Raw genomic sequence first — 20,899 nt, forward strand, 5'->3', positions numbered from 1 at the left:
TGGATTCTGTGGCATAAATTGTTAGCTTGTGTTCATGATACAAGTTTGCAGATGCCAAATGTGTATTGGGTTCGCGAATCATTTATAAGTACGTTTCTCAGTCACAAGTGCTCTTTGAGATATTCAAAGAGCTTCAGGGGATTGACAGATTTGTATTTTGCATAATCATGCGAAGGGAGGTGGTGAAAGGGTTGTGAGCTTACCATTAGAAATAAAATGAGAGTGTCGAGAACATCATAGACTTGGATTTGACCAGCAAAGCCGAGTTGCAGAGAAGAAAAGAACGAGAAAAAGAAAAAGCGGAAGAAAAGGAAAAGCTCAGCTTCCACGCTTGTCCTCTTCAGGACTAGCGGCCTTGGCAAGCGAACTGCCAACTCGAGGTCTATCAATGTTGACTTGGATTCATTGGCATTATATTCGACTTGTATTCGACTCTGTACAACTAGTCATGGGGTTCCTGCTGGTGCTCTTCCTGGTCTTCTTTGCGCCACTGCTACTGTTCGTCGGTGAGTGCTGCTTATACCCTACCGACCCAAAGCTTCCTAGGTATAGGCGACTAACTCCAACCAGCATGGCTTGCAGCTTCATCTTGTCTCGGTAACCGCCTTCGATCCCGCGAAGCCGGACTAGATGCCTATGGCTCGAGCTATCTTCGAACCATGGCCAACTCTGGGCCCGCCATGTCGGAGCAGATCGAGATGGACGATATGCTAGCAGAACCAGGAATCCGTCGCCATTTCGAGGAAGACGATTGATTGGGAACAGTACAAGTTGTCTCAAAACTCGAGGTCTGACTTCTTTGGCATACCACCAGCAGCCGATGCATCCTGCGCTTCGGTGTCTCCTTCAGCCGGCGGCAGACTGAACGGTTTGATCTCAAATCGCCGACGACTCAGAATAAACGCCCAGTCTTGTCCAACATTCTGATCACTTCCACCGCCACGTTCGTGTAGCACTGGGAGTCTATGTGTCTTGAGCATACCCTGTGGGGGTTCTTCTTGAGATGTCGCCGCTCCCGAAGTAGCCGTGGCATCTGCAGAATGGGGAAAGGGACAAAGCTCAATGACACCGTCGCTCAGCAATTCAATCCAGCGAACCAGACCCGACGACCGAGGGAATAGAGAAAGAGGAAATGTTATCATCGCAGTGACACGAGTGGTGTATGCGCTCATCAAGGCCTTGAGGGCGTGGAAGAACTGGAGTACATGCTCGGATTGGCATGCGTTGGGCGGGTACATTGTGGGGTTGAGTAGAGACGGAATAACAATGCGGTGGATCGTGTTCGTGGGACTGGAGGAGATTGCTGCCTGGAGACTTTTCAGGATAGGGAGGAATGGCGATTCTTTGGTGGGAGCGATCGGGATGAAGGTCATGTTCGTGATAGACGGGTGGGTGAGACGTTTTGTGAGGTCAAAGGCGTGGCAAAAAGCGGGTGCCTCTTTCGCAGCTGGATCCTGGACTCCCGGAGTAGCAGGGGCTATTGCCATTAGCATAATGAAGCTCGAAGCAATCTTCTATCTCAATGCTCACCGTCGCGTGAACCAGCGACACCTGCGCCAAACTCGCCCAATCGCTCGTAACGCCATGCAATTTTCATGCGATCATCCTTGCGTCTGTCAGACCTCTTCTCATCGAGAGACTCGGCTGAGCCGATCAGACCAGGCAAGCTACGACCCCATTGCTCTGGCACTCCCACCACATGGATCTTCTGTTCTTGAATGATGCCCTCCGCCGCATAGTATCGGAGTAATGCGCCAGCGAAATCGGTGGTTCCATTTTCTTCAACAAGCAAAAGTTTGCCCATAGGAAGTCCTGCATGTCCTGCAAGCAGATTGTCTAGAGACCGGGTGCCTGTCGAGGTTGTTGGCCGACCATCGTCTGGGGAGGGGCGGATGCCAGGCGTCTCTGGCGTAGCTGGCTGTTGTGCGGCATTGGGAGCAGCTGAGCGGTCGACACCAGGGGATAGCCCGATATTCCTCTTGCGAAACGACATCGCGCAGAATTTGAGAAACAATGAAATCCAAAGTCAAGCTGTAGTTCAAACTCCCCTCGTTATCGGCGGGGACCAAAGCGGCAGAAAAAAAAGCTTCCATTCTCCGATCTCCTCTCCGCTCCGCCTCCAACTCTTCTCTTCACCACCTCGCGATCCCACCATTGCAGCCTTACAAGCCTATCTAAACGACCGCGTCATAATCTGCACATCAGCTGCAATCCCAAATCGCTTTCAATAGGCCAACAATTCAGCAATCGCACTCGCAAACATGTCCGACCCGCTCCTCTTCGAAGATACCTTCACGATCACCGCGATCAACGCTCAGAAGTACGACCGGGTATCCCGTCTCACCTGTACCTCCAACGATGCTTCCCTGACCTTCACTTTGGATGTGAACTCTGAGCTGTACCCATGCGCCGTCGGCGAGTCGCTGTCTCTCGCTCTCGCCTCGACTCTTTCTCTGGACGGCAAAGAGAACACTCGCGCTAGCTGGAGGGAAGTCAGCCTGGGCGATGCGACCCTGGCTGATGACTACGACTATGTTTGCCACGGCAAGGTCTACCGTTTCGAGGAGGGTGCCACCAAGGATACCATGTGAGTCTTTGTCTGGCTTTTCTTCAAGCCGGGATTCTTGATTGAAGAGAAACAAAACTGACTCAATTCTGCAGGGCTGTCTTTGTGTCGTTTGGTGGACTTTTGCTCTACCTTGAGGGCCCCTACAAGAAGCTTGCTCCTCTCCGAATCGATCACGTTTACTTGCTCCTAAAGAAATAAGTTAACGGTTCTTGGGATCATCACTTTGGTAAAGACTTTGGCATGGGATGAATTTGGCTTCGCTCTAACTTCTGGGCTATGGCCAGGAAACAAAAGTCTGTGTATTCAAGGGGAGATGTTCATGTTCTTATCGGGTGCAGCGCAGGCGTTTTTTGCATTTTGATTTGATTATACCAATAGATCATCATCGAACTAAACATGATCTTCATGAAATTGATGATAGGAATCTTGACCTTTGCTGGAATCTTTTAACATTCATTATAGACTATGAGGTAATCAACAACAGAGCCGACCGCTCTTACATGCAATTGAGGCTTAACATCGTCCGCGGTGTCTTCAATGTGTTCCTAGCTTTTCTTCCAAAGTCTAGCTTGAAAAAGAATCGGCCCAGCGGGTCATGTTCAAGGCTCAAGAAAACAAAGGAAGTTACTTGATCAGATTGATATCTTGAAGTTACAACAGCACTGCTCATTCACCATTCACGAGGAATGTAGGAGATTGGAAAATGCAAATTTTGACATGAGTCAAAGTCGATCAGAAATGAATATTTTCATATGCAATATGTACTGTATCAAAATCCCCCAAGCAGGGAAATTCCACCTCAACAATGCGAAGCAGTAGGATATTCCAAACGACGATGCAACCTAGCAACAATCTGCAAGAAATCCGGTTCATTCTCAGCGGTCAGATAACCATGCCGAATAAAGAAATCAATCATGATATTAGCACAATTAGGCTTGAACTCGCCGCGGGCAAGCGCCTCTTGAACCTCCGGAATAGAAAGCAACCTGAACTCCTCCACCTCATTATCACCCGGCTTCGGAATAGTCGACGAATCAAGCTTCAAATCATAAACATACTCAACCTCCGGCTGAATCAGACCCGTTTCACCGCCAGCACGCGCATCCCGCACATGCGAGTATGTCACACATCCTCTGGAAACGGTGGCAGCTCGGACGACCGCTTCAGGGAGGGAGGCTTCCTCCATTGCTTCGCGGACGATGCATTCGAAGGGCTTCTCGTCTGTGCACATACCACCCGCGACGGTGTTGTCGAGCAGACTCGGGTAGGTCTGCTTCGTCTTTGAGCGGCGGGGGATCCAGATCTTGAGACCGTCGGCGTCTTCCACGTAGCAGGTCATGTGGGCGCCGTAGGAGACGATGCCGAAAAGCGGGGATGCGCTCCGTTCCATGTCCAGGATGAATTCCCCGCCGGGGCCGTAGACGGGATACTGTTCGTTGCGCCATCCGCGGAGCACTTCGAATTTGTCTTGTCGGACTGCTTCGGCGATGCTGTCTGCCACGAGCTTGCTGCGGTGTGCGGGGTCGGCGTCTGCTGGTGCTACTAGGGTCACGGTGCGGGCGGTTGAGTCGATTGACCAGCAGTTTTCTGACCAGGGGAATTGGTCAACGACTGCATTGAGGATGTAGCCGAGGGTTGCATTGTAGCCGGTGACTTTGAAGGCGTGGTAGTTGGTTAGATTGGCTGTGTATGCGGCGCGGTCATCTTCATAGTAGGGGAAGCTAGCTCGGAGTTAGATAGGTATGAGGTTGAATGAAGAAGGTATCCATACTTGTCGCATTCGCCGACCAACTCCAAGTTTGATTTGCCCATGATGCTTAAACGGTGCACTATTCTTGTTGTCCAGCGAAGTCCAAAGCCAAACCAAACCCTTATCGGCGCGATAAGGGCCCCTCTTATGTCACTTCGAAAATCAGGTCAGCTTGGAGCTTCCTTTTCTCTTCACAGCTCCGAATAGCTCTCTACAGAAGGCCCCGACACTCCTCCTCCAACCCCCGACTCCCGCGACACGCATATCTCAGTGCACCATGTTCTCAGTCGTGATCCCCGGCCGACCATGTCTAACAGACATAGTCGCAGTAGACAGCCAACCCAACGGCCAAGCAACCAAATTCGCCTTTACAATTCCATTGAGTCCCACATTCAGCGAACTAGTCGTCTTCCTTCTGCCAGGAACAATCCTGCCACCAAACACAGGCGCAGCCATCTACGCCCAACTCCCAGACCCGACAACAGGCCAACCAACCGACTTCCGCTTCATCGGCGCACTAGCAAATGAAAAGCCCTCGGGCATATTCACCGTCCGACCACCCAACCCGGCGCGCACAGAAGCCGAGCAAGAAGACGACATGCTCGACGAAGGTGGGAACAACGGCCCCAGTGCTGGCGTCTTGACACTCGGCATCTCGATCGAAGAGGTGCAGGTGATTGCGCCACAGCTTGCTGCGCTTGAGGCGGAGATTATGTCTGCCGGCTCCGGGTCTGGGTCCGGCTCGACGGCCCTGGTGATGCAGGGGTCTGGATCTGCGCAAAGGCAGATCTCGACCAAGGTGCTTGCGCAGCGGATTATTGGGAGTGCGTTTAACTTCCTGGCTAGTTTTGCGGAGTCGGATAAGGGTCAGGATGTTGTGCCGCTGAAGAGTTTCCGGGATTGGTGGACTAAGTTTGAGCGAAGGATCGAAGTCGATCCTACTTTCTTGGAGAGGCAGGATCCTAACTCTAATTCTTGAGTTGAGATTGGGGTTGGGAACTGAGGGTTAGGGCAGGGTGTGGTGTATATTTTGCATTTAGGATCGAGCGACTGTCCTTTCGGTGTAGATATGTTTTGATACGTGTGACGATATGATGCTTTTCCTATAAATTTTGGTGTTCTGTATACAAAAATCGAAAGTGACAAAACATATTGAGCTTATCCAAGCCTAATATATTCGTACGGTTGTTCATCCAGGTATTGCTATATTCATGAGCTGTTCATTATGTACCCATCCAAAGCAATATATATACAAATCAAAAGTCAAAGCGCCTATGACCCAAGTGAATAACAGCAGACCAAAACCTATAAAGCAACCCAAACAACCAAATCCCGACCCAGTCCCAATCCAACCATATGCTCACATAGCCCATAAACAACAAAAACCCAAAATCACATAGAAACCCGATGATGCTGATGCAACGAAGAATCAGGCCTCACTCGAAGCCCCGGCGCATAGCACAGACTGTACAGCTCATCGACGTAGGTCAACGGCGTAGTAGGCAGCTCGCCAGCAGCAACGATAGTCTTAGCTTCACTACACAGCGCATTACTAGTCTCATGAAGACGAGTAATGTCCACGCGCACCTCCTTGTGAACGGTGATGTCGCCCAACGCGGTAGCAGCAGGCTCAACGAGCGATTCCGTCGAGGTCATGGAATGAGAATGGCCGGTGCGATGGGGCCAGAGCTTGGAGATGGCCATGCGGGCTGACGAGGCGATGTCAGATTCTGTGGATGAGGAACCTGAGCGGACATCTGTGCAGAAGAGTTCTTGGCCTAGTTCGCGCGCGAACCCTTCTGTGTCGGCTATGCTGTCGTTGACTTGCTGTTGTACGCGGAAGAGGCGCAGCGGGGTGAAGATGTAGTCTGGGTTGGGGACTTGGGTGTCTAGGGTGCCGACGACGCAGAAGGTGATGAGTGTGCAGTTTGATTGCGGGAAGGATTCTTTGGAGGTTGAGGCTGAGGATGGGCGGGTGCGACAGGGTGCTGTGAGAGGGCGGGCGGATAGTTGGGCAGCGGAGCGCATATCCTCTGGAAGGGATTTGGAGAGAGAGGAGATGGACTTGGAGAGGTGGTTGCGGAATTCGGAAAGGTTGGGGAAGGTTTGAGAGGCTGCTGGGGAGGATAGGTAGCGGAGGCAGGTGGTCATTGACCAGCCTTCCATGTGTGTGAGGAGCTCGAGGTGTTGGACTTGGAGGTTCTTTATTGGGAGAGTGGAAGATGGGAGAGGGTTGCCGATTCCCTTTACTGTCAGGATTTCGAAGTGGTCGTGAATTGAGGGTCGCATAACATAGGAGATCAAGTGGACGCCTTCTTCGAAGCCGCGGCTTGAGCTGGCATAGTCGCGCATGTCGCGGAGAGCGCTGGTTAGATTGGCTTCGGGGACGTGGATGCGGCGGGAGATGGTTGAGGTGACATGTTCGATGGTTGCGAATCGGAAGCCTTGCGAGGCGAGTCTTGCTGCTTCGTTCTTCTGCAGTTGGCGGACTGTGAACATCAACTGGCCTTTGCCAGTGCGGAGAGATGACCGGCCCATAGCTTTGGAGATGCGAGAGACTGGGATGGCAGTGGAGAGGACATCGTCGTAAAGCGTGCCCAGATCCTGTAGAGGCTGTCGGAGTTCCTCTGACAGCTCTTGAGCCGTGACACAGAAGAGTTGCTTGAACAAAGTGTCAAAGTCAGTCTGCAACTCGGTCTCTTTATCCATGAACACGCCTCGAGAGAGCATATGTTGCTGAATGGCACGTCCCTCCGAATCCAGACGGTTTCGCATGAACGGAACAAGATCCTTGATGACAGGCCAATTGCGAGTAGCCCTAAACGCCCACAAGAAGGTAGGGTGAGTACGAGTGAGATCGTCGTCCTTGAAAGTCCGACCAATGTAATGATCGACGATCTTGCGCGTTGGGAAAAGAGCCTGGGGCGTAACCATGACTCGGCCATTGGGATCGAAATAGGCACAAGCGAGAACAAGCTGATGGGCACGAGTAGTCGACTTTCTGCGGTTTCTACCGGCGACAATCGCACAAGCAGACAAGATCACACAAGCAACACAGGCCTAATCGCCGTTAGCACACACTCGACCCAAGGGAGAACTTATCAGCACATACCAACACAGCACAGATAATCACCACCTGACTCCTAGACAGCTGCTGTCCATTGGTGATCTTCTGATTATGATCGCGATAGATTGTACCAACGGCAGCCGTCCAATGCATGCCAGAGACAGCACCGGCCAGCAGACAAGCACACAGCCCACGCCTCCACCAACTATCAGTCCAAGATGCCCTCCACCGGAAAAAGATTCCCAGCGCAGTAGTACTGGAGAAGATAGCGATGATGGCTGATCCGACCACATTGGCTGGGTGGTATGAGCAGCGATAATTAGAAATACCCAGTTGACCGACATAGTGCATCCCACAGACAGAACTGCCAGTCAGCAGTCCTCCTACCAGAATGCGAATATATCCCGCCTTTTCCTCGACGCCGACGGCATAAAAGGCAAATAATAGCACTGCAACCGGGAGTGCGAATGAGGTTCCCGTGAAGGCGACGTTGTATAGGATCTGGATATTTCCTTCGCCGTTGCCGAGCACGATGGCGCGGTTGCCGATGAAATGCATACACCAGATTCCTATGCCGCCCATGGTGATGGATGATGTCAAGAGGAGGTACCTTTTTTTGGATGTGAGTATGTAAACAGGAAATCGTTTGGCGGCTACTGAATAGAGTCATGGATGTCTACGAACCAGTTGTATAGACCGGATCTTGATGTCCGCCGGTGGAGAAGCTCCAGTGTAGTTGCGCATCCCATGGCGCTGATCACATATGACAGGATGATATACCCAGCCAGATATGACACGCGCACGGTGGCTTCCCCGCCAGACTCATGGTGGGTTGCGTTCGACATTTTTATAGAACTGAAGGAAGGAAAGAAAGTCGAGAGATGATAGCCCTACTCGAGGATTGGCATTGGGTGGGGACGAAGATGTCAGAGATCGGCGTGATAGACACTCGAGGAGCGGGGTATATAGATGCGATCAAGTTGGCGACATGGAGGAAAGAATCAATAGAGAGGAAGTATATATAAGAGAGAGAGAGTGTGTGTGTGAAATATGGAGAGAGAGAGAGAGGGAGAGAAATAGTATCCCAAGAGCAAGTAATCCAAGCTAGAGGTAGGGATTAAAAAGCAGCCAGACGTCAGCATCTTATAAGAACCAAACGACTGGATCACTCCACAAGCGTCTCAACTCGCATCTGCTGGCTCTGGAGCCAGCAGAATCCTCCGACCACAAGCCTCGTGAATGGAGTCGACGTATACGACCTGCATATGGGCGCCCCTCTATCTAGGCGATGTTAGCTCCAGGGCCACGCTCCGCGTGGCCGTATCGAGGCTACTACCAGAAAGTCAATGAGGTGCTGAAAAAAGTTTCGGATTAATCAATCTGATCCAGCAGCGTGGACGATGGGATGGCTTGGAGGGGATCCATTTGCTCAGCTGGTGGAGTTTCGAAGCGAGCAAGTCCATGCAAAGACGCCATTCGCGAGATCTAGATCGGATCGGGCTGAGCGGGAACTATGGCCGTGCACTGACTAACCGGCTTCATTTCATCGTGACCGTGGAAACTACTTTCCTCTTCCAGGGTCATATCACAGATTACTATCTTTGCTAGATTAACTTGGTCCTGGGATCGCTTGCTGAATGACTATCCCACTCTCGGTCCCTCCGAATCCCACACTGGCATCATGTAAATGTGTGATCAAATCAATCTACATCTGCCCTAACTCAGCTGCGCCAGTCCAGCCCCACCAAGAGAAAGGAAATGGGGTCAACGTCTGTGGATAAAAGGAATGTGGATGAGACCTCTCTCTCTCTCTTCATCCCACAATCATATATGAAAACTGTCCGGGTTCAATTGTGAAGGACGAACCGTTCATCCGGGTATGCAAGTCCAAGCAATCCGGCGATGCATCACATCGCCAGAAATGGAACACGAACACCCCCCCCAAACAGGTTATCCTAACAGGGAATATGACTGGACAACAAACAAACCAGTTCATGGCAAATAATAGATTAATTTAAATTTGAAGTCCAGGATCACGACCATGACCCTGCCGCTAATCTAATACTATCTAGCACTAAGTCAGACTAGACAGGGGGGAGGGAAGGGACACTATGGCCAGGCACAGGCATCACAGGGCAGGGGTAGCACAACTAGAGTAGCATCCCGGATAGAAAGCAACAGAAGACTGTACAATGGACAGCCAGGTCGAAGAGTCATTGGACCTCCCTAGCTGAGTTAGTGAGAAAAATCCTCGAAAGGCAAGACCCATCCACAATTGTTCGGCAGGCAGAAGAGTGGAATCGATCTCTCACGCTAGTTCCGGGGCGTTGTCTGCTCCGATGCGCTTTTTCCCTTTTTGGGATGTTCCCGCTTTGAGGGATATCGCGCCACAGCAATTTCTCGAAATGAAGTGCATATTCATATACTCTAGAGTATAACAAAACATAAACCATTGCTAGTCTATCAGTGCCAGTCCCAGAACTAGTCCTAGAACCAGTTAGATTCAGGACTATGACCGTGAAGACAGCAATATAGCCTGATTACTGTACCGTAGTCTAATCTCGGCACACACCGAATCCACCACAGCCCACAGCCCACAATCACCCCGAATCGAAGCGTCGGCTAGATCAAACACCGTCCACCCCCAGCAGCATGTGACTTGATCATTTGTTGCCACCCGCAGAAAGCTCGCGATTGCGTTCGACAGGTATGCAGGGCCTGCAGAGCCTTTGTGCATGTCCCAGGACCATGGAAAAAAAAATGTGGCAATTGAAACCTACTGTACGGAGTACTGTACAAGCAAACTGCATGCACACTGTACAGTACAGCACAGTCCAGTCCAGAGGCCAATCCTGCATTTTTGCAATCCTACAAGCATGCAGTTCGCGCACCGCAAATAACTTACTGTAGGCTTCCGAGTCCGCATGCAGAAAGCTGCATGTGAGATATCACCCCGATAAGAGAACCCACTAGAGTGCACGAAGAATAGAACTGTATTTCACTTCACGTTCACCTGGCCAATCCCTTACAGTACTGGCATGGGCTGTCAACCGCATGGCGATTGCGTAGGTGGGGTCCAGTGCGTGAGATAGGTAGAACGGTACTGTATGCTGTAGGTAGTCCGGAACGGCGGTCCCGGTGAGAGGGTATCTGGGTCATTGTTTGCTCTTCGTATATGTAGGCATTGTGGCTTTTGTGATGCTTGGAAGGTTTGTATGCATCACTTTCTAGAGGGTTTTGTTTATGAGTCGTGTAGTTGACGTGCGCCTTGGAGTTTATTCTTGGGGTGGTGGTGGTGGTGGTGGTGGTAGGGCTAGGCTGGCTTGGGTGGATGTGTTGTGTCTGGTTTACTGTACTGGAGGAGAATGCGCTATTTACTGGGTCGAGGTTGATATGAGGTGTGGAGGGTTGTGTCCGTGTACTAGGTTGTTTGGGGTGGACTTCGTATTATATTAGGTTACTGGGTCTGGGGCTGACTACAGTAAAAGGTCAAGCTGAATGGTTCGCTATAGTGCGCATAGGCAAATGACTCTTTGCTCTTTTGTGGTATGAGTCTCATACAGTGCTTGAGCTCGGAGATGTGCGCTGTGTGGTATGGCTGCGGGGAATTTCGATGCAAACTGATGCAGGTCAGACCGGTTGATCGGCTGCATGCATGCTGCAAGATAGTACTTTGTGCAAGTGCTAACAGCAGGTTCGAGAAGGCTGTATGAGACCTTTTCCGGTTACTAGAATGTCGATCACACCCTGATTCAAGGTCATCCACGTTGTGATTTGATCGTATACCCTACACATGAGGCCTTTACTGTAGATAATGTGCTGCGATGCAATGCGACACACCACGCGACATCATAGACCAATGCAGCTACACCACCGCTACAACAAAGCACGAGAAATGACCCGTGGCCAGCAATGAAACTGAAGATATTCAAAAAGGGTATTCAGAATTTCTCAACGAAAAAGCCCCCTAAATAGGCAACAAAACAATAAATCATGTCAAGCACATTTAGGCAAGAACAGCTTGCAAACCAGCCTGGATAGCAGGAGGGTTAGCACCCTTGACTTCCTGAACACGCTTGCCGTTGTTGTAGAAGTGGAAAGTGGGCATGGCGGAGACACCGTTGTCGGCAGCGACGTCGGAAAGCTCGTCAACGTCGACCTTGTAGAACTCGACGTTGGTGTTGGCCTCGCTCAGCTTCTCGAGGAGAGGGGAGACGGCCTTGCAGGGACCGCACCATGTGGCGAAGAAGTCGACGATGACGGGGCCTTGAGCGTCAGTGACCTTGGTCTTGTACTCGGCGGCACTATTATCGGGTCTGTTAGTCTTTGATTTTGATTTGAGTTGATTTTGGCTGTGTTTGTGTTTCGAGCCCACTGAAGCGAAGTTGGGGGTGGTTTATGATTTGTTCTGCTCGTGCAAAAGCGAGCTCGCCGGGGTCGGGAGTGTGCAACTCACGTTGTGATCTTAGTAACACCCATTTTGAGAGAGGAAGGCGTGAAGCGAGTAATCGGGGTGGTAGAGAATGAACGGTGAGGACGAAGAGTCTTGAGTAGAGGAGAGAAGCGGGACATGGACTGTTTAAAATTAAGTAAGAGGGGCACTTTCGGAGGGGCTCTGAGCTTTTATAGGGCCATGACGTTCGGCGAGAACGGCTTATGTAAGACTGAATAATGGAGAAGACTCTGGAGGTGTCGGAGCCATCGGGGGTCGGGGATTGGACATTGGGTGATAGGGAGGCAAAGGTAGCCAATGGATAGCAACCGTAGAAGGAGTCAAGGACTTACTGTAGTCATCGTGATAATTTGTCAGGTTGCTGGGGTGGAAGAATGTCCAGATGCCGATGTTCCAGTTCTCGACAGGGGTGGATGACGTGATCGTGCTTACAAAATGGACGGTGCCTGGACTAACGTGAACAGTCTATGTCGAGTACTGGATTTAACGAGCAGAATCACAATGATTTTGATATGTCAGGATCTTTAAAAAACTATAAATGGATTGATTATATGATAAGATTTAGATGGCGTCATGTGGCAAAATGTATTCGTCTATACTTCGGTGAAAACATCATGCTCAGTCATAACGAAAGAAACAAATAGAGCAAAGCCAGCAGTTTATGTGCAAGATAATATATCAGAATGCAAAGCAAAGCGACAGAAACAACAAACAGGGGGCGAAGGGGGTATCAACAAAATCGAAAGACACTTAGCAGTCAGACCAAGCAATAATAATGTAATACAGGGCAGCGATATCAGAAATCGTACAAATGGCCATCCGGGCAACTTCAATCACATATGGGTCTGACAAAGGAAAGTGACAAAGGAAAGATGTTTTAAGGAATGACAATTTAGTCGGGTTCACAAGTCAAGAGGTTGACGGATGAATGAGTGACAATGGGCGGGTTTGGACGTTGGACCCTGTGGAGGTGGAAGAAGAGGGAAGATGGCGTGGATTGTCCCACGCTACTCTGCATATCCAATCTCAGCTTTGGCACTGGGGATTCTTTGCAGATTGGTAGGAGGTGCCTCTTCCATGGTATAATCTTGTTCCGTCGAGATGGGAGAAGGACAAGGTATGCCTCGGAGCATTCCCTGCGTAGACTTGGGCCGGATAACAGGATTCACAAGAACGGGGCGACGGCCAACTTCGTTATGCCAAGTCTCAGCAAGATTGCTGGCCTCGGGTGTTGCCTCGTTCGGATACTCTGTGTCACCCAGGACATTGCTGCTGGGACGGCGAGATTCGTCAATGGAATCGAGGTCATCCTCCGGGTCATCCTCCTCCGTGGGCCCAAAGGAGTTCAAGTTGGTCCGGACAGGACTGCTGGGTTTCTGGGACATCCGTTTGAAGAATTGACCTGACATCCAAGATCCCTCGGAATCAATAGAGGCGAGAGACTGTGAAAGAGGCACATTGTCGGACTCGGCATCAAAGCTTTCCGCAGTCCATGACCGGTGGTGGCGTCGCTTTGGGTTTTGAATGTCCACGGCGGCGCTAGGCGCAGGACCTCGTAACACCGTCTCCTCATTTTCGATAGACTCCGACACTTCGGGAATGTCTGGTGACTGGAGACGTGAGTCGGGTGGTGACAGGGGCTCGTCCCCAAAGTGTTCGGTGAACTTGGATTGAGAACGCTTGATAGGGTTGGTAGGAACGAGTAGCCTCGGGGGAATGATCGAGGGCGGAGGGGGTGATGATTGTGTCTGAATTTTGTAGAAGGATTCATGAGAAGCGTTGGATACTTCTGGGGATGTGTCGTGGAAGCGTTCTTTGTATCGTCGTTTGATACGGGAAGAACCCCGTCGGAATAGGGAGGTGATGGTATTCCCCCGGCGACCGCTCGTGTCAGAGAGCCGGCGTTCTGAGTCGACCCCCTTGGAGATATCCGATGTAGAGCCGGCTCCAAAGGTTTGTGAGTGGCTTGGGCTGCTGAGCCCTTGGCGGAGAGAGGAGTGAGAAGGCGAAAGAGTAGTGCGGGACATGGTAATGTCGTGCGACGGGGCAAAGCTGGGGCGCTGAACCAGCCTATGTTCCCGCACGGAACTATCATCGATGGTGCCGATAATTCGCGAGTCCAGCGAGTCGCGTCCAGTGCGTATGCTGGCTCTGGAAGCTCCCCGTAACCAGGACCCGGTCTCTGCCACAGGCGGTTCGACTGATGGGTCCTCGCGGATATCCTCCTGCATTTCTTCCGGAATCACCTCGTGGGTCGGCTGGGATTCGACGGCAGATGGCTGGGTGAGTTCAGGCTCCGGTTGTGATGTCTCGGGTTGCGTTTCCGGCTCCGAGGCTTTCTGTTCGTCAGCTGCTTGTTGCGCATCGGCTCTCTCCTGCAGCTTCCGCCTCAGCTTCTCCTGGTCGTCCAGCTGCTTTTTCTCCCGGCGACGGCGGTCTCGATCCAGTAATTCGCGGAGAGCACCGGCATCTAAAGAATCCGCGAGTTCGTTGACGCGTCGTTTCGAGTAGTATAGATCCTCCTCCGACATCGTCATCGCTTTCAGACGCTCGCTATCCTGTCGACGGGAGGCCGGCGGGTTACTACTTCGAGCGGTCTGCAGACGCGGTGCTTCCACATAGCGAACAACGGGGCGAGGCGTCAGAGCGGCAAAGGCATTGACCTTGTACGTGTAAGGGTCGGACATGTCAGACGTGGACGAGGTCGCGGAATCTCGGATGGAGAGGCTGATGTCAGACATGAACCGGTCGGCACGCCTTCCGTTTGCCTTTTGCCGGCGATGTTCCAGCCCATAGTCGGCGGAATGGTGGGGGATATCGATCGGGATAGACGACATCATGCGAATCTCCCGTTCCCGCATGATTTCCTGGGCCTTGCGCTTGCTCAGCCTGCGGCGCAGTTTATTCGGGCCATTTTGACTCGGTTTGCGCTTGAGTAAGGAGGCGGATCGTGAGGGTGGACGTTCGCGCGACGTGGTCGTGTGATCGGCGAGGGAGGCAGGGCGGTCCAGGGATGAGATAGGTCGGTTCGCCTGCACGAGCGCAGAGCTGCGTCGGCTGTCTGCGGCATCACCCGCGGGTGTGCGGTTGCTCGGGCGTTTGGCATGACGAGAAGGTTTGCGGCCTAATGTCGGTTCTTCAGCAAACGTCGCCTGGAGGTCTGCGGCTTCGGCACCATCTACTTGGATGGTATGCCGCTTGTTCTTGCGGCCAAAGGGCCATATCGCCATGACGAGCCAAATGATCAGTGGCTATCCAGGTCAGATCGGTTGGAACTCATGGAGAGTAAGCGGAGAGGTGTAGAGTGGACTAAGAGGGCCATGGGAAGAAAGAAGGGGAAAGTGGAAGTAAAGAAGGAAAGGAAAGAAAACAAAAGGCACACAGAGACAAAGGGCGAGAGGCTTGGCATAAGAATCACCAGCGAAATCCAAACCAAACCAAACGGAAATTCGAGTGACACGGGTACCTGGTACCTGAACCTCTTTCGTCCAATGTTGATCCTGTATTTCTGACTCGGACTGTCTAGATTCCTCGTTTATTGGAAATTGGCAGCTGTGGGGGATATCCACTTAGTGACGAAGTGCAGAGGGCAAAAAAAAAGGTCAGACTTCTATTCCCCTACTTGGCTGTCCTTCCAGTCCTGAGGGTCGATGATATATGATCCTGTATCCTCACTTGCATCCCCTAACCGATGCCTATTAGTCTCCCCTAACGCATCGGGGGACAATATTTGCATTTGCTGCTTCACGTCTACACGGGAAGCCAAGCCACCGTTTACGCCCGGTGGAACCCAACCGAGGTGGTCCAGCCTGTCTAAACAACAGAATAGAGACGATCTTGCGCTCTGAAGACACTGGACAGTGTACTTGGGTCATCTGAGATGGCAAACTCTGCCCATCCGACTATTGAGCTAGACTCGTTCTTAGGAGCAGGGTCTAGGGCCTAATAGGTAATGATGAGGACTGTGTGGATGGATCGGCGAAATTCGCCGAGTCCATTAGTTTATTAGCCCGAGGTGGAGTTGTGTTTTTTTTTTTATTTCTCTTCAATATCATTGTACTCAATTATTGCCATGTTAGGCGAAGTGGTCTGCTCAGATAAGAGAGATCTAGATTCCTCCTTACTGGGGGTTTCATCCCTGGTCCGAATCAACAGGTCTCAGGTCTCTCGTGACTGCCTCAGCCTTAAGCAATGCCAGTCAAGAAACGGACACTGGTGACTAGTATTTCACCCCCAATTTGACGTGCAATCTAGCGTGACAACGGAGGCCCAACTGAGAACCGGCGGATTCCGAGGTCGTAGGGAAAAAACCCCACGTAAGGAGCCAACTGCCAGATCAATAATGTCGACTCACCCTGTCCAGTACAAGGGAAAGCCAACTCCCTCACCGCACAATGTCTGATCTATTTTGGTCTTGGGGTCCTTGGAAGGGGGCAAGTCCATTGAAAATTCGCCACGAAGGCGACTGATCATAACCAATGACCATTCCATACACACAGCTGGTAATTGGCCTAAACAAAGAGAATACTGTAAAACCAAAAAAAAAGAAGCAGCCAACACCAGACCGCCCCCGAGATAAAACGCCCCTACCCGATCTCAACCAAACGCCAATCTCCAGCCCAAAAAGACAAATAACAAACCAGCACAACCCCCCTCTGACAGCTCATTCCGGCTATCCGCTTCCATGCCAGGTGTCCCTCGACAAATGGCCACCACAATATAATATAACTGATACCCCCGAGCGATACATACGTGTATAGTATCAAACCAACCCAATCCAGTCCAATTGCATTGCATTGCATTCCATTCCAACCGTTTTTTTTTTGCCCCCCTCCCCACACATGAGAAGGAGATCCGACTCAATGGCTCTCCCTCTTCCGAAGCCGATTAGGCTCCCTTTCCAAAACACTATATCGGCACCTCGTCCGTCGACTCAGTAATCGCCGAATCGACCACGAGCCCGGACTAAAACTGCGTGTATCGGACTTGGCCTCGGATCCGACCCCAGATCCTGACCCATCCCCGAATCCTGGAGATGGATGCTGGGAGTCGGTGTGAGTGTGAGGGTGGGTGTGGGTGTCAGGCTGGGGTTGAAGATTGGTAGGCAACTGTCGGGCATCCATCGTCTCAGACTGTGGAGTTGAATCTTGTGTAGAGTTTGTGAGGTCGGATTCGGAAGGATGCGGTGATCGGATGTTGGCTTTGCCTCTGGCGTATGTGGCTGTCGACACTGCAAGTTCAAGGTATGTTTTCAGATGATTTCATTTTCTCGAAGTATCGGGTTTGGGCTTGTTTGGAAGCGGGGTTGGGAACTTGTGGGGCGGTTGGAACTGGACGGGACTTGTACTGGGTACAGAGGTCGGCTTGTACTGGGATTCTGCTCTTCAAGGAATATCTCTTCCCTTTTGGAAGGGTCTTGGTCTACATTGTAAGCCGCATGGTTGGCTACATCTGACATCCGGTAATTTCCAGGTGGCTGAGAGGTTATTTGGCGTCAAGTGATCGAGTGATGATGCAGGTGACCTTCGACAGCTGTAGGTGTGCATGTTGAGGACCGGGGGTTTTTTTTGGTAGGATGGGAATATGGTGCTCCCAAACTATATTTCAAACTGGTAGTCCAATGTGGTATATTCACATTAAGTTAGTTGTTGTATTGTCGCGTGCCGGTCAACCTTTGCCATGTTGATCATTGCCAATAATGTATCTTCACTGACTATTTGCCCAAGTCTCTATTGCCAGGCATGTGAATATAACATGAATTCTTCTGCCTTCTACTACGTCATGCTTATTCGGATTGTTATAGCATGTCGTGAATGAGTCAGACTGCCATCTTCTTTGAACCATGTAGATCTATATCAAGTCAAGGCAGCCGAAGAGACCGGTGAGCGAACTCTACTTTGAATATCTGAGTATACTCCACTAGTAGGGCAGCAAAGTTACTCGCTACTGAAAAGCGTAAACTGCCCTGTGATGTGAACAAAGTTTCATAGTTCGATACGATGGACAATGTGGTGCCTTCATGTTAGCCGACCCGAACCTGAGATCCACGTCTTTTCTTTCTTTGAAGAAACTCCAAATTCCTCCCAGGACAGATCATTCAGCACCACTGTTGCATTTAATATATCCAAAGACCTGAGCCCAGTCGTTCGGTTACAGACACTCGATCCATCACATTATCCCAAACTAGGTCTCTGCGTATCAACGAAAACTCCTGAAGAAACACGGATCGTCAGAATGAAGACCCCAAGGCGGTCTAGCTCAGCACCAAAGAGCCTGGACTATCTCGCGTAGCCTCAGATTCGTCCCCACTCATCCACATCCAAATCTGCGCTAACTTTTCTTGCTCGTGTGGAATCAGACATGCACGACTCAGGAAAGACCTGCAAAGAAGACCGGGTCCAGCCGAACTTGTACGCGATCAGCAATGTGCGAAGATCAGTCGAACAAACAGATCTGCTCTTCTCATACTCCGTATTCTCGCCGTAGGTACTGTATGCTGGCATCTTAACATGCGGTGAAGTCAAGAAGACAGCTGCACTCCACAATGTGGATCATAACAGCAACTCTACATGTACACCTCCTTCATGCTGTATACTGCCCAAAGTACATTACTCCCTTGAATGTGACCACTTCATAGATTAACAAGCAGTGGCGATATAAATCTGACGCGAGACAACTATTTATATGTATGCCCCAGCTGCATCGTGGTTCTGAAAGACACAACCCGACACTTTGTACAGACCAAGTTCAGCGATACTGGGACATGTAGAGCGTGCGAATTCAATTTCCAGTCTGGATACCTAGTAAGCACATAACACGTAGTGAGAAATCACGGCTAACAAAAAGTAGATAGACACAAGCGCCAGAGAGGACCTCACATTACATCGAGATATGATTAGGCGGGAATTGTTTTATGGGATGAGCCAAAGCACGGGATCCCACTCCGATCCTATGCGTACGGCAGTAGATGACGTGGTCGCGACTGTGAGGAGGATGCTGTATGAGGATAGGCATGCGATACGTGCAGAGCTACGGCATGAATCTCAACTGTCAAGGCAGGCGGCAAGCGAGTAACGGGGAATTAGGGCTCGATTCCGGAGAGGGAGCCTGAGGACCGGTTACCATATCCAAGGAAGGCAACAGGCGCGAAAATTACCCAATCCCGATATGGGGAGGTAGTGACAATAGATACTGATCCGGGGCTCTTTTGGGTCTCGTAATTGGAATGAGAACAATTCAAATCCCTTAACAAGGAACAATTGCAGAGCCCGTCTGGTGCCAGCAGTACCGGTAATTCCAGCTCCAATAGCGTATATTAAAGTCGTTGCAGTTAAAATGCTTGTAGTAGAACCTTGGATCTGGCCGGCCGGTCCGCCTCACCGCGAGTACTGATTACAGGGAAGACTGGAAAGCAATGGTAAGCAATCCTGACTTTTGCTATACCGTTTTCAGTAGACAAACATTCTCGATGGCGCCTTGGAGCCCGATAGTCATTCCTGATCAAAGAAACCGGATAGATCCAACTTTGCCACTGCTTCTTGGATCAGAACATCTAATATAAAGATCTGGCTCTCAAAGCGCCACGTGGTCGGGCTATAAATCTCTTCCCTGCATCGAAAGAACCTATCACTTATGTCTGTCGCTATCGTCAGGACTCGTATTACAGTAACTGTGCATTGTCTTCTCGGACGTTTGGTCTGGTGGGAGATCATCTTCGGGGGAATTTATGATTTCTGTTCTTGTAGATGGTCGACGCAAAGGAGGTTAGCTAAGGACACGGTGCCTGTTAACAAGGCATTTGAAGGTATCGACCATCAGTGATCAGCTAGCTTATGCGACTTTGGATGGAACAACTGACATCTGTGCATTAGATTTAAGAAAGTCGATCTCGGTCATATTAGGTCTTATAGTGGAATCTCGACCGTATGAGCTTTGCTTGAATTAGGCTTCTTGGGTGCCCTTCCACGGCCCGTAGCGAACCGTGGTTGCACAAAAGAGCGATACTTCTTCACTTCAAGATAGAAGAACTGGATGGTTCATATTGACAATCACCAATATTTACTGTTCTTCAGCTAGATACTGCATGACCTCAACTTTTCGAACCGAATATGAGAACCGAATATGAAAACCGAATATGAGCGAAAACCCTAATATCTTCTCAACTCGCTTCGAATCAGACCCTAATTGGTGGAAACCCTTGATGCCCAAACACATATCAGACGATCAATCACTCGAACAGGGACATCGGCCATATTACCCAAAGGTAAACCCCAGCGCAATTGTGGTCCAGTGCAGAGTAGTAAGGGCCAATATCGTCCTAACCCCGCATCTCTGCAGTCCGATAATCCGACTTGCACTCTAAATGGACGGAAGACAAATCTTCTCGCATTCGTATTGGATGGAACAATACGGAAGAAAACGTGGGAAGCACAAAAGAAAATTCAAATCTAGAATGTGTCAAGTGTCGGTCTGGTCGGGTTTAAAATCATCTGATAGTAGGAATACGAAAGATAATCACTTTTTTGTTCTTTATCCCCATCCTATTGTCCTTCTTCTCTGTTCTTCTGTCTGTTGATAGATAGACTGGTATTGTTTGATTTCTTAAATCCCCAACGTCTTCCTCATCCCCGAAGCAAAAGGTCCGGTCATTTATTGGAACCTCAGACTCTTCGTGTGTTGTCTCAGCACACTATATTAGGCCGATCACGATACATTCCCATTACAACTAAAATCCCCACGTCGTCGCTGTCTCTTTTTGACTGGGATAACCATCCAACCATGGCTGCCTTGTGGATATTTGTCGCGCTAGGCTACTTGCTGTTGTATGCCTTCGCCACGATGCAAGCCCAGGAATGGCATCTTCTCGCCTCAAACCGAATTGGAAAATGATCCTGTTGACACTATATCAGCCGTGGATCTATTTGCGAACTCCTTTGCCTCGGGGTTGCAATCAGAATGTGCATAATTACAAATTCGACCCCGGCAACATCAACGTCAACGGCGACACTACCCAGACAGCAAAAATCTTGCTATCTTGCCAAGCACTTTCTACATCAGCCG

General features: G+C 50.4%; 8 protein-coding genes across 8 annotated transcripts; 3 read left to right on the forward strand and 5 right to left on the reverse strand.

Annotated features, from left to right (window-relative positions):
- Positions 1-448: 448 nt before the first annotated feature.
- On the forward strand, positions 449-755 carry N7511_009048 (uncharacterized protein; the record flags this gene model as incomplete). Its single annotated transcript, XM_057131425.1, has 2 exons — positions 449-506; positions 571-755. The coding sequence occupies 2 exons, from the start codon at positions 449-451 to the stop codon at positions 753-755; spliced, it is 243 nt and encodes an 80-aa protein (XP_056979413.1).
- A 21-nt stretch (positions 756-776) lies between these two features.
- On the reverse strand, positions 777-1,993 carry N7511_009049 (elongator complex protein 4; the record flags this gene model as incomplete). The annotated part of the gene is made up of 2 exons (XM_057131426.1): positions 777-1,477; positions 1,531-1,993. The coding sequence occupies 2 exons, from the start codon at positions 1,991-1,993 to the stop codon at positions 777-779; spliced, it is 1,164 nt and encodes a 387-aa protein (XP_056979414.1).
- A 268-nt stretch (positions 1,994-2,261) lies between these two features.
- On the forward strand, positions 2,262-2,767 carry N7511_009050 (DNA-directed RNA polymerase core subunit RPB8; the record flags this gene model as incomplete). Its single annotated transcript, XM_057131427.1, has 2 exons — positions 2,262-2,587; positions 2,662-2,767. 2 exons carry the CDS (start codon positions 2,262-2,264, stop codon positions 2,765-2,767), a joined length of 432 nt encoding a protein of 143 aa, XP_056979415.1.
- Positions 2,768-3,368: 601 nt separating this feature from the next.
- Positions 3,369-4,381, reverse strand: N7511_009051 (thiamine pyrophosphokinase-related protein; the record flags this gene model as incomplete). Its single annotated transcript, XM_057131428.1, has 2 exons — positions 3,369-4,290; positions 4,341-4,381. The coding sequence occupies 2 exons, from the start codon at positions 4,379-4,381 to the stop codon at positions 3,369-3,371; spliced, it is 963 nt and encodes a 320-aa protein (XP_056979416.1).
- Positions 4,382-4,596: 215 nt separating this feature from the next.
- On the forward strand, positions 4,597-5,298 carry N7511_009052 (OPI10 family protein; the record flags this gene model as incomplete). The annotated part of the gene is made up of 1 exon (XM_057131429.1): positions 4,597-5,298. One exon carries the CDS (start codon positions 4,597-4,599, stop codon positions 5,296-5,298), a length of 702 nt encoding a protein of 233 aa, XP_056979417.1.
- A 413-nt stretch (positions 5,299-5,711) lies between these two features.
- On the reverse strand, positions 5,712-8,231 carry N7511_009053 (MHYT domain-containing protein; the record flags this gene model as incomplete). The annotated part of the gene is made up of 3 exons (XM_057131430.1): positions 5,712-7,379; positions 7,432-7,996; positions 8,071-8,231. 3 exons carry the CDS (start codon positions 8,229-8,231, stop codon positions 5,712-5,714), a joined length of 2,394 nt encoding a protein of 797 aa, XP_056979418.1.
- A 3,161-nt stretch (positions 8,232-11,392) lies between these two features.
- Positions 11,393-11,865, reverse strand: N7511_009054 (thioredoxin family protein; the record flags this gene model as incomplete). Its single annotated transcript, XM_057131431.1, has 2 exons — positions 11,393-11,690; positions 11,843-11,865. The coding sequence occupies 2 exons, from the start codon at positions 11,863-11,865 to the stop codon at positions 11,393-11,395; spliced, it is 321 nt and encodes a 106-aa protein (XP_056979419.1).
- Positions 11,866-12,846: 981 nt separating this feature from the next.
- N7511_009055 (uncharacterized protein) lies at positions 12,847-15,069 on the reverse strand (the record flags this gene model as incomplete). Its single annotated transcript, XM_057131432.1, has 1 exon — positions 12,847-15,069. The coding sequence occupies one exon, from the start codon at positions 15,067-15,069 to the stop codon at positions 12,847-12,849; it is 2,223 nt and encodes a 740-aa protein (XP_056979420.1).
- Positions 15,070-20,899: the final 5,830 nt, after the last annotated feature.

Source organism: Penicillium nucicola, assembly GCF_028828085.1.
Source record: "Penicillium nucicola strain IBT 29836 chromosome Unknown utg000010l, whole genome shotgun sequence".
NCBI classification, from domain to species: Eukaryota; Fungi; Ascomycota; class Eurotiomycetes; order Eurotiales; family Aspergillaceae; genus Penicillium; species Penicillium nucicola.